The sequence below is a fragment of the Arabidopsis thaliana genome, chromosome 5, assembly GCF_000001735.4.
Source record: "Arabidopsis thaliana chromosome 5, partial sequence".
Lineage (NCBI taxonomy): Eukaryota > Viridiplantae > Streptophyta > Magnoliopsida > Brassicales > Brassicaceae > Arabidopsis > Arabidopsis thaliana.
In genome coordinates this window covers 14,889,234-14,901,479 of record NC_003076.8, presented here as the reverse complement: position 1 = coordinate 14,901,479, position 12,246 = coordinate 14,889,234, and the positions used below count along the sequence as shown (strand labels likewise).

General features: G+C 35.5%; 2 protein-coding genes across 6 annotated transcripts; one reads left to right on the top strand and one right to left on the bottom strand.

The window, feature by feature from the left end:
* Positions 1-786: 786 nt before the first annotated feature.
* On the bottom strand, positions 787-4,151 carry EMB1467 (NADH-ubiquinone dehydrogenase). Of its 2 annotated transcripts, NM_123110.2 has the most exons (6): positions 3,570-4,070; positions 3,218-3,464; positions 2,827-3,121; positions 2,373-2,747; positions 1,132-2,027; positions 833-1,045 (listed from the first exon to the last, which is right to left on the bottom strand). In NM_123110.2, exons 1-6 carry the CDS (start codon positions 3,988-3,990, stop codon positions 1,033-1,035), a joined length of 2,247 nt encoding a protein of 748 aa, NP_568550.1. In that variant the 5' UTR covers positions 3,991-4,070; the 3' UTR covers positions 833-1,032. The 2 variants fall into 2 exon arrangements, with proteins under 2 accessions (NP_851103.1, NP_568550.1); NM_180772.2 differs by having other exon boundaries at positions 787-2,027; positions 3,570-4,151.
* A 2,095-nt stretch (positions 4,152-6,246) lies between these two features.
* GORK (gated outwardly-rectifying K+ channel) lies at positions 6,247-12,235 on the top strand. Of its 4 annotated transcripts, NM_123109.5 has the most exons (12): positions 6,247-6,784; positions 8,166-8,390; positions 8,477-8,540; positions 8,998-9,337; positions 9,426-9,721; positions 9,914-10,093; positions 10,173-10,394; positions 10,477-10,665; positions 10,732-10,807; positions 10,882-11,176; positions 11,253-11,374; positions 11,457-11,788. In NM_123109.5, exons 1-12 carry the CDS (start codon positions 6,597-6,599, stop codon positions 11,720-11,722), a joined length of 2,463 nt encoding a protein of 820 aa, NP_198566.2. In that variant the 5' UTR covers positions 6,247-6,596; the 3' UTR covers positions 11,723-11,788. The 4 variants fall into 4 exon arrangements, with proteins under 4 accessions (NP_198566.2, NP_001332118.1, NP_001332119.1 ...); NM_001344207.1 differs by having other exon boundaries at positions 10,477-10,807; positions 11,457-12,235; NM_001344209.1 differs by having other exon boundaries at positions 10,477-10,807; positions 10,882-11,374.
* Positions 12,236-12,246: the final 11 nt, after the last annotated feature.

Genomic DNA, 12,246 nt, shown 5'->3' with positions numbered 1-12,246 from the left:
AAAATTTGAACTATATAATTAACTCATTTTTTTATTAAGTGTTATGGTACATGATTATTGTTATTACATGTATTGTGTATCTGTATAAAAATGTGTAAATCTAGATTACTAACTTATGAACTTAACTTGGTATAATTATTTTATTATATAAACTTTGGTTTTCAAAATTAGTAACTCACATGATTGCGACACGGGTAACTTTCTCGATTAGATATCAACAACTGTTTTATTTTTTTGTTTTCTTTTACAGAAAATAAAAACTAATTAAAAGAATATTTACATATACTAATTATTCTTACCCAAAAAAAACTAACAAAATGTTTTTTACATGTGTTATTGGTCAACAAGATTTGGACATGTATCAAAAAAATCTTATCCATTTAGCATGGATTTTAACCAATAAACAATGTGTTGAAGTTCAAAAAAAAAAAAAAACAGGTTATTTAAAATTAATTAAATTAAATAATTTTTTTGCTTATATTATACTTTTAGATATAAGACCTAATCAGTAAGAAAGCAATTTGATAATAAAAAGTTGGTTGTTTGAGAAAGATAAAAAAAGTTGGATGGATTAATTATCCCAGCTATAAAAAAAAATTGATTGGTTTAGGTAAGTTTTTCTAAAATAAATTTATATGTTACTTGTGATTGTCTTTCATAATCTATCTGAAATTTTCTTTATGACCAATCACAAAGTTGAAACTGAAATGATTTTAGGTAACATAACTTGTCAAAAACAGTTTAGTTCACAAGTGATCATCTCACATTGGAAACCATCTAATCCTTTCAAGATTTGCATTATTTGTAACAATCACAATGGTTAAGAACAAACGATAAAAGTAGAGATTGTATATATCGCCATGCCTCCAAATTCATATATGCAAATGTAAAAGGGAGTCCTAATAAGAACAATACAAGATGCCACAAAGCATCCAATTAACACTGCAAAGTTTTGAATCTAACAATGTGCTTATTGCAAATTGCTTATAGATTTCACCGCAAGCTAAACCCGAGATACAGTGATACTCAGGCTTAAACAAAAGGTCTATAAAGAGGACAGCAAACGAAGAATCAGTATCTTTATTTTTGCGAAAAGAGAGAAAATGTGAAAACCCAAGTTAAAGCTCTCACTTTTTCAAGAGCACGGCACTGCACTGCGCCATGATCTTTGATGCTCTTGTGATCGAGTTTGTCATGTAAAAGTTCTCAACCACGGTTTGGAACGGTGTTGTGCTCATTGCCTCCTTGCACTCAGGCTTCAATGAAGGCCCAAAAGCAGCTGGCTCTCGCTCATCTGTGTGGACTAGATTTGGTGCAACGCTCTTTATTCTTGATCTAACACCTTCGATTGAGTTGTATGGAAGCTTCACACCCGAGACCTCGGATAAGGCTCTCACAATCTTCCAGTCATCTCTTGCATCACCAACTGTTGGAACAGCTGGAACAGTCTGTTGGGTAAATCCTTCAGTATTTTCATAGGTTCCTTCTTTCTCAGTGAAGGCCGATGCAGGGAGAATTACGTTTGCACGGTAAACCGCTTTGTCTCCATGGTGTCCTTGGTAAACCACAAAGGCGTCTTTAGGAATCTTGTCAACATTTACATCGTCTGCTCCCATCAAGTAGACGAATTTTGCAGACTCGAGGGCTTTGGCGGACTGTTGAATGAGACCAAGATCAAGAGCAGCCGCTTGGGCAGCATACTGAAGGAGAAAGTTGAGACCGTTCCAGTCTGGTCGGACAACATTGTTGGCTTGTGCAATGGACTCCACAGAAGAGAGGATAGCATTTTTATCAGTTCTGTTGAAGAGCCCAGCACCAACAATGATTGCAGGGTTTTTGGCGTTCTTGAGAGCCGTACAGAATGGATGCCGTCCCTCAGCAATTTCCTTGAGAGTATCAGGCCCAGTCCCGAGGTGTTTGCAGTCGTAATTGAACTCTGCAGGTGGACCAACATATCCAACCTTGGCATTTGATGCACGGACTGTCTTGCAGATCCTAGCATTCACCATTGCAGCTTCCACCCTAGGCTGGTAAAAATAGACAAAAACTGGTGAATGTACTGCTAAAAAACCTTCACAACTTTGATATCTGGAAGAGCAAGTTTTGCTTGATCTAGATTGGTCTGGATCAGGAATATTCAATACAAGCGAAATGTTAACATCTGATCTGTTTTTTAGAAACTTAATTTTGCTTGTTTCTCCTTTCTATTTGCCTCTGTATTCCAAATTATGCACAGAACCTTAAGCCACACCACTAAATCAAAGTATCAAACTACACAATTTGGTTTTTCTTATGTCATTGTTCCAAATACAGAGCGGTCTGTCTAATCCGGTACCAGAAACCATACAAAAAAGACAGGGTGGAAATCTCACCTGGGTACCGATGAGAAGGAAGAGATCGGCGTTTTCAAGTCCACTGATGCTAGTGTTCATCAGATAACTGTATCTAAGATCAGCATCAACACCAGCAGCTGTTCCTTCACACCATACATTGTCTGAGCCCATTCTGTTAACGAAGTCCTTCAGTACCATCATGGATTCCGCATCAGATAGCTGACCTGCTACTCCAACAATCTCATCTGGCTTCACCTGATGAATGATATCACCCACAACAGCCAAGGCATCACGCCAGCTCACTGCCTTGAATCGTCCATCGGAATCTCGGATCATAGGGTCGCTCAGCCTTTGTCTTTTCAGGCCGTCATAACAGAATCGGGTTTTGTCAGATATCCATTCTTCGTTTATATCCTGAATAAGAACATTCACAAGTTCAACATCCAGCAAAATACTTTTAAAAATAGTGTTTTTGAACAAAAGCATTACATACCTCATTCAGGCGTGGAATGATACGCATTACTTCTGGTCCTCTACTATCAACACGGATGTTGGACCCAACAGCATCACTAACATCAATAGTTTCTGTTGCTTTCAACTCCCAGTTTCTGGCTTTAAAGGCAAAAGGCTTTGAGGTCAAGGCTCCAACAGGACAGATATCAATAACATTTCCAGAGAGTTCACTGGTCATAAGCTTTTCAACATAAGTTCCAATTTCCTCTCCACTACCACGACCTAGTATACCAAGATCCTGAACCCCAGCAACTTCAGAAGCAAATCGTACACACCTACAAAAACATTATACATACAAAACCTAATCAACAGGATAGCGTATCTATCACATTAACTAAAACATCACACTATAAGCAAACTATATTAGTAACCTTGTACACTGGATACACCGAGTCATAACAGTCTTCACAAGAGGACCAAGATTCTTATCAACAACAGATCTTTTCATCTCAGTAAAACGTCCTCTATCAGATCCAAAAGCCATAGACTGATCCTGAAGATCACACTCTCCTCCTTGGTCACAAATAGGACAATCCAAAGGGTGATTCATCAACAAAAACTCCATCACTCCCTCCCTCGCCTTCTTAGCTATCGGTGTATCAGTCTTAATCTTCATCCCTGTTACAAAAACTCTTAGCAATAGCACCAAATCCAAATATATTCCACCAATCAACGATCAAAATCAATCCATCAGCATAGAAATTTTCCTGGAATCGAACTAACCAGGAAGCGCAGGCATGGCACATGAAGCTACAGGCTTAGGAGATTTCTCAACCTCAACAAGACACATCCTGCAATTTCCAGCAATAGATAAACGAGAATGATAACAAAACCTCGGGATATCAACTCCAGCGACCTCACAAGCCTGAAGAACAGTGAATCCTTTAGGGACTTTGACCGCGTAACCATCGACAAAGACCTCGATCGCATCTTCAGGATTCGAGAAGTGGACGCGTGCTCCACCTACAGGGTTTCTAGGAGGGAGAATCTGTGTCGGCGGCTCAGGCTCAGAGACAGCAGCGGATTCAGGAGATTGGAGCTCTGGTTTTGAGACGATTGTGCGGAGGAAGAAATTGGAGGTTTGAGATTGAAGAAGACGTGAAGCTGGTCGAATTGTTCGAGAAGCTAAGATGCCTAAACCCATGGCGTTGTGGATCTGTATCGTCTTCTTCTTCTTCTTCGTCTTCTATGTGTGTATTTCTCGATCTTGTTGTGAGAACTCCTGAAGCATTTGTGCGAGAGAGAAGGAGACACGAATGAGTGAGTTTTGGGCTTTATGGGCTTTTATTTTGGATATTATAATTGGCTTATGAATGAGTGAGTTTTGGGCTTTGTGGGCTTTTTCTTTTCAAACTGAATTAAGTTAATTTTGGGAGATATAGTTTAAGAGTTTTGATGATCTTTCTCTAATTCACTTAATGACATTGAGTTTAAAACAATCTTGCTTCTAGTTCCATACAACATATTAGAACCTCTAGCAAAATAAACCTCTAATCAATCATTAGTCCTAGAGACTTTTAGGTCAATGTACTAATTGAACATTTGTATATTTCAGATAAAGACAACTTAAAATATGGTTATAAATGATGACAATTTTAAACATCTCAACGTCGTCTATTTAAATAAAAGGAAAGAAAATATTGTCAACACCTATGCTGCATCGGTTAAGGTTTACGTGTAAGAGTTAGTTTATTTTCCTCGTTTGTTTAGGTTTACGTGTAAGCATCATTATCAGTGATATTGTTATTAATCTAACCTTTGCAATGACAACCAAAAAAAAAAAAAAATGAAGTTTCATAAGCTTTGATATATATTATCTTATCATTACAGGCAGACATGATAAGTATAATTTAACTCGTTTAATTTGATAGTTTTAGTTATAAATTTACATAGTAATTCGTTATAATTTTAATTATGGGTTTGAATGGTTACGGCGGTTCGGGCGGACAAAACCATCAACGGATCAGACTGTTTTTTATTTACCATTAATCAATTATAGTGCACAGTGGTCCGGACAAAAAAAAAAGAAGAAAACCGCAACAGATCATCTGTGAATCATCCACGAACTATTTTTACATATAAATAAACTTGGTCCACAGCGGTTTATTGTCCGCCTCAAAATAAGGTAGATTAAACCGCATACAAAGTATACCGCTTTGTCCACTGCATCCATTCAAAACTTATAAAGTTATAAGTTATAGCTAATAAATATGACACTTTTTCAAATTGTTATAGATCACTTTAAGAGTGATTACATTCCTCTCTTGTTTTTTTTTGTCAAACAGAGTGATTACATTCCTTTCTTTTTTTTTGTCAAACAGGGTGATTACATTCCTTCTTTTTTTTTTTTTGTCAAAACAGAGTGATTACATTCCAAGGCAAAGAAACATAAGGGAGAACCACTAACTACAATAAAAATTGTTGGGTTAATGGCAAAAGAAAAAAAAGAATTAGTGGTTCTTCTATGAAAAAGAATTGCATCCAATGGAAAGAGGATGTGACCGAGTTGATAAGATATGAAACACAACATATATAGCTTTTTGTTATCAAACTATTTATCGTCTCGTATTTGTTCTAATCTAAACCGAAATACTAATATTTTAAGGAAATACTTTGCGAAAAATAAATAAAAATTCTCACCTTTATTCAATCAAAGCCAAAAATGAAAAAAAAAAATAGAAGCAAGACAATCATATTCATACAACTCGATAAGGTAGTACCTCTAAAGTGCAAAACGAAAACAAGAAATATCTCTGCTATCTCATTCTCGTCAACTAGGAAACTCTGCATAATCTCTCTTTTACACAATGCAAAGAATAAGGTGAAGATGAACTGATTATCTCTAGCGTACTATGAAAGTCAATATTTAGATGCAAATTAGGTGATTTTTATTGTCGATATTCTTCTTTTTCTGGACACGTCCTCATATTCGTGTATATTTAATTTCTTCTCTTGGTTTTATACAAAGCCGACCATTTGGAAAATTTAAAACTAAAAATCTCAAAACCTGATGTAAATTTTGATTTTACTTTAAACAGAAATCCTACGTTAAACATATAGGAAATGCTGTTACACACCCATTAATGTCTATAACTAGTACATCAATTTACAACAGATTTATTGTCTTAAAAAAAAATAACTCCCCCACTTACCCCGTGAATGTTCAAGTACACTAGTCCAGATTAACTTAAATTCGATTATGCTAGAAATGATTCACAAAAACCGGTTTAGGGAATCATCATCCAGATTTGGAGCATCGTAATCTTTTGGTAAATTTTTATTAGCCGTTCGTACAATTCAATTCCAAATTTTAATTTAGATGAGATTTTTTATATTAAAAAAACAATGATATATGTTCGACAATCGACATGTTCTGATGTCCTATATAAATTCGGTCCTTCTAGACAAAACCTTACGTTATACACTTCAACTAATAAAGAGTCCAAACCAAACAAAAAAAAAACAGTAGTTTCTCGACAGAAACAAAATCAATATAGCTTTAACATCACGAGAAAGAAGAACTAAAGAAGACCAAACAAAAAATAATTTGGAAAAAAACAGAGAAGCAGCTCTCGTGATCTTCCCGCCTTTTCTCTTCAACTTGTAAAACATTACAAGATCTATCTTCTACCAAAAAGACGAAGTTTCGAGTGTCAGATTCAAGAGTTGAATCGGGTATTAAACTCTGTTTTTCTAGATCTTTGTGTCGAAGAGATCGCCGGAGATTTCATTTAACCGATTCTTGAAAACATGGGACGTCTCCGGAGACGGCAAGAGATAATAGATCATGAAGAAGAGGAATCAAACGACGACGTTTCATCAAGAAGAGGAAAACTCAGTTTAGCCGAGACGTTTCGGTGGCTTGATTCATCAGAGCATCGGAGAATTGAAACCGATGGTCATAATGATTATAAATACATCATTCATCCCAAAAACAGGTTCTTTCTTTTTTCTCTTTCTTCATCATGCACTTGAAGAGTTTCCTTTCTATCGGGAGATAAATACGTAGAAAATACTTTTCTTGAAACCTTCAAAATATCTTCTGTTTTTTTTTCTGTAACTTCAGAAAAAAACTTTATTCACCATACCACTTCAAAAACTTGTCTCCCTAGTTTTAACTTCGAATAATACAATAATAGAAAATTCACCATTTTAATAATTATCAATCACTAAAACTCTTATCGTTATTTCTTTCTGCTCATTTTTAAGGCTGTGTCACCAATCTAATCTAATATTAGTATCACTTCAATCTAGTTTAAATATTAATATTTATGTCAAGGATTTTTTAAAACAACTAAATGATTTAAGGTTCGAAAAATTACGATAATTAGAATGGACAAATCCGTTTACAGTTTGGATTGCTTTTTATTTACCGTTCATAAAGTATAATTTATAGTAATACAAAATAATAAAAATAGAATCCGTCTACAATGGACTAACGATATATCTTTTTTACGTAAAAGTGAATTTGGTCTACAGAATTTATTGTTCGCTCTAAAAATAAAATGGTCTAATCGCTTAATTCGTATCATCCATTAATAGCCTTAGGATTTAGATGAATAATCTTCATCACTTATCAAAAGTAGATATTAGATGCTAATCAGGTGATTTTGTTGTCGATATTCTTTTCATTATTATTTACTAAGAAAAAAGAAATTGGTGGGACACTTCCTTGTGATATATTTCTTCTCTTTCGTTGTCCACTGATCACCTCAATCTAAGCATTTGTTTTATTTGCAGCCGACCTATTGAAAATTTAAAACTTAAATCTAAAACCAAATTCCGACCAAAACAAGGAAAAACTTTAAATCTATCTTTAAATAGAATCCTACGTTAAATTGCACCAGGAATAAAAAAAAAAATACTACGTTAAACAACTTGAATCCACTAGAGGATACTGTTACACTCCCATAAATGTTTCACTAGGGTTATATTAGTAATTATGCGTTGTGACAGAATCATCGAAGATCGGATTATTAATTGGTTCCACTAAAGCTGCCGTAACCAGAGGCCACACGTGGATATTTCATCCACCTGTTCTTCTAAGCATAATAACATTAACTATAAAATAACAAAACTATACTAGTGAAAATGTATATTCAACTTAGTCCAGCTATGTCGATCTTAAACAAATAAAATTTAAAACGTTGTTGCTTGCACTTAACTAATAACTATAGTATTATTTTCATTTGTCTCCTTCCCACGATTCCGTTTAGCTACATTACCAATTTGACGAATCAAGTATAAGCCACAATCTTTACATTTTCAAGAATCTTTGATTAGACCTGAATTAATGAAAAGTGAGAAGAAATTGATCAGGTGGTACAAGGCATGGGAAATGTTTATATTGGTGTGGGCAATATACTCCTCATTGTTCACTCCCATGGAGTTTGGTTTCTTCCGCGGTCTGCCTGAGAGACTCTTTGTACTTGACATTGTTGGTCAGATCGCGTTCTTGGTCGATATTGTTCTTCAGTTCTTTGTTGCCTATCGCGATACTCAGACCTACCGGACTGTCTACAAACCAACACGTATTGCTTTCCGGTCAGTTATATATATTAGACTCTTACAATCATTTTAACCATTTCTACTTATATAGCCTTTAATGGAGGAAGTATGTCTTTCATCAGGTACTTGAAGTCGCATTTTCTCATGGATTTCATCGGTTGCTTCCCTTGGGATCTTATTTATAAGGTACTTAACTTTGCTTTTGATATTTGCTTAGATCTTCAACAAAAGTCAAACCAAAGAAACACTATAGCTTATAAATATTTCTTGGTTTATAAAAACTCAAACCAAATAAACACTATTTGTAATTTGTTTGGTTCGTTTCTAGGTGATGCAACTTTAGTTCCTACTTGATGCAATTTTAGCTTAGTTAGGTTGGAAATTTTGTAAAAGTAACTTTGAAACATATAAAAATATTTCTTAACTAATATTATATTTATCTAATATGATAACACATATTATAATTTCTTATATAATTAAAATAAAATTCACATAAATATCAATTCATTTGGTTAGTTTACACTAAAATCAGTTTCACTTCGATTTCGATGTTTAAATAATAAACCAATTGGGTTATTTAAATACATTTTTGGTTCTGATTCGGTTTGGTTTGGTTTATACTCCTACCCTAACCTTTTTGTAGGCATCAGGGAAACATGAGTTGGTGAGGTACTTGTTGTGGATAAGGCTATTTCGGGTTCGCAAAGTGGTTGAGTTTTTCCAAAGGCTTGAGAAAGACACAAGAATCAACTATCTATTCACTAGAATCTTAAAGCTCTTGTTCGTTGAAGTTTATTGTACTCACACTGCTGCTTGTATCTTCTATTACTTGGCCACCACTCTTCCTCCAGAAAACGAAGGTTACACTTGGATCGGTAGCTTGAAGCTAGGAGACTATAGCTACGAGAATTTCCGAGAAATCGATCTCTGGAAACGTTATACTACCGCTCTATACTTCGCCATTGTCACTATGGCAACTGTCGGTATAAAAACCAATTCTATTTTGATGCTAATTTAATTAGTTACTAACAAAGAGATTGATGGGTTTTTTTTTTTTCGTTTTGGTTTTAGGTTATGGAGACATTCACGCGGTGAATCTGAGGGAAATGATATTCGTGATGATATATGTTTCGTTTGATATGGTTCTCGGTGCTTACCTTATTGGTAACATCACTGCCTTGATTGTGAAAGGTTCAAACACAGAGAGGTTCAGAGATAAAATGAATGATCTCATAAGTTTCATGAACCGCAAAAAACTCGGGAGAGACCTTCGTAGCCAGATAACTGGTCATGTTAGATTGCAGTACGACAGTCACTACACCGACACTGTCATGCTTCAGGACATCCCAGCATCAATCCGCGCCAAGGTACCCTAATTATAAAAACAAAATTCTCGTTTTGTTACCAACAAATATTCATGTACTTTTTAGGTTAGAGTTAGTGTTTCTTGGAACACAATCTTTGTCAAGCCGGTCCGCATAACCCGCTCAATATCTTAGCCTGCTGCATGACGGATTAGCGCGCATTGACACCCTAACTAATACACATTTTTCTTGCAGATTGCGCAATTATTGTATCTGCCTTACATCAAAAAAGTTCCTCTCTTCAAAGGCTGCTCCACAGAGTTTATTAATCAAATAGTTATAAGGCTCCATGAAGAGTATTTTCTTCCAGGAGAAGTAATAACAGAGCAAGGAAACGTCGTGGATCATTTGTATTTCGTCTGTGAAGGCTTACTGGTACGTAAAATCTCATTGTGCTTGTGTCTATCTTTGCTTCTTGTATGTCTCACTTTGTAATTTTTGGGGATTTTTATAGGAGGCTCTTGTTACAAAAACAGATGGATCAGAAGAGAGTGTGACGTTACTTGGGCCTCACACTTCTTTTGGAGACATCTCCATCATTTGCAACATTTCTCAACCTTTCACTGTTAGGGTTTGTGAGCTATGCCATCTTTTACGACTCGATAAACAGTCTTTCTCAAACATCCTCGAGATTTATTTTCACGACGGACGCACAATCTTGAACAATATTATGGAGGTACTCTTTTTTCTATCTCTTACTTAGGGTTTTGAAACTCGATTGAGAAATCTTGCAACTCACTCAAACTTGGTTTTGGCAGGAGAAGGAATCAAATGATAGGATAAAGAAGCTAGAATCTGACATAGTGATTCACATTGGGAAACAAGAAGCAGAACTTGCATTGAAAGTAAACAGTGCAGCTTTCCAAGGAGATTTTTACCAGCTTAAGAGCTTAATCCGATCTGGAGCCGATCCTAACAAAACCGATTACGATGGAAGATCACCGCTTGTACGTTTGTCGCTTATCGATTATCTTTCTTTTAAGAGCTTAACTTTGATTCTTTTTTATATCCAGCATCTTGCAGCATGTAGAGGCTATGAAGACATTACATTATTCCTTATTCAGGAAGGTGTTGATGTCAATCTAAAAGGTAAAATATGAATCGTTCTAATGGAAAACATTACATTGTTTTATGTTTACGCTTTTGATCACAAATTTTCGCAGATAAGTTCGGACACACACCATTGTTTGAGGCTGTGAAAGCAGGACAAGAAGGAGTGATTGGTTTGCTTGTCAAAGAAGGAGCCTCCTTTAATTTAGAAGATTCAGGAAACTTCCTTTGCACGACAGTTGCTAAAGGCGACTCTGATTTTCTCAAGAGATTGCTTTCAAGCGGTATGAACCCAAACAGTGAAGATTATGATCACAGAACGCCGCTTCATGTCGCGGCTTCTGAAGGGTTATTCTTGATGGCTAAAATGTTGGTTGAAGCTGGAGCAAGCGTTATTTCTAAAGACCGGTAAAAATCATGCAAAATGAATCATTTAATTCTTTAAAACTATAGTTTATAGACTTCATAACTTCTCTCTTTGAAGATGGGGGAATTCTCCGCTTGATGAAGCCCGATTGTGCGGAAACAAGAAACTGATTAAGTTACTCGAAGATGTGAAAAATGCTCAGTCGTCTATCTACCCGTCAAGCTTGCGTGAATTACAAGGTACTCGTATACTTCCTTCAGACGATACAACTCAAAAATGGATCTTGTAATTCTTGAATTTGATTTATGTTTTGAAAAACAGAGGAGAGAATTGAGAGACGGAAATGCACGGTGTTTCCATTCCACCCGCAAGAGGCGAAAGAAGAGCGTAGTAGAAAGCACGGAGTTGTGGTTTGGATCCCAAGCAATCTCGAGAAACTCATAGTAACCGCTGCGAAAGAGCTAGGGCTATCGGATGGAGCCTCATTTGTACTATTATCAGAAGACCAAGGTCGTATCACAGACATTGATATGATTAGTGATGGACACAAATTGTATATGATCAGTGATACTACTGATCAAACATAATGATGGACTCTTCGATTTTTCCGATGATTCATTTGAGGTTTTTATATTCTAGAGCATTTTGACACAATTTATCTATCGCAGAGCAAACATAGTATTCAAATCTTCGATTCTTTTTTGATCATCACATAGAATCATTTGAGTTCTTGTAGAGCATTTTGAGACAAAAGCAGAACTATCACGTTATTATATATTTCAAGCTATTGCACTAATTTATAATATTTAGAATTACACCAAAAACATAGAGACTATGTAAATAATTTTATCGTAGAGAGCAATTAACCGAGCTTAATACACTGTAGTTGTCTGAAGTTCTTCTGAGCTTCAAGATTACCTGTATCAACAATTTCTTTGCCTGCGTCACTCGAAGAATCTGATGTAAAAAGTAGAAAAAGAACGTCCATGACACACCCAATAAGAGGAATATGCGAACAAATATTAGATTTCACACGATCCATCAAGTTATAGAGAAATAAAAATTTTGAAAAATTTTGGATATGTAAAGAGAAATGTTTGAGAGATAGATA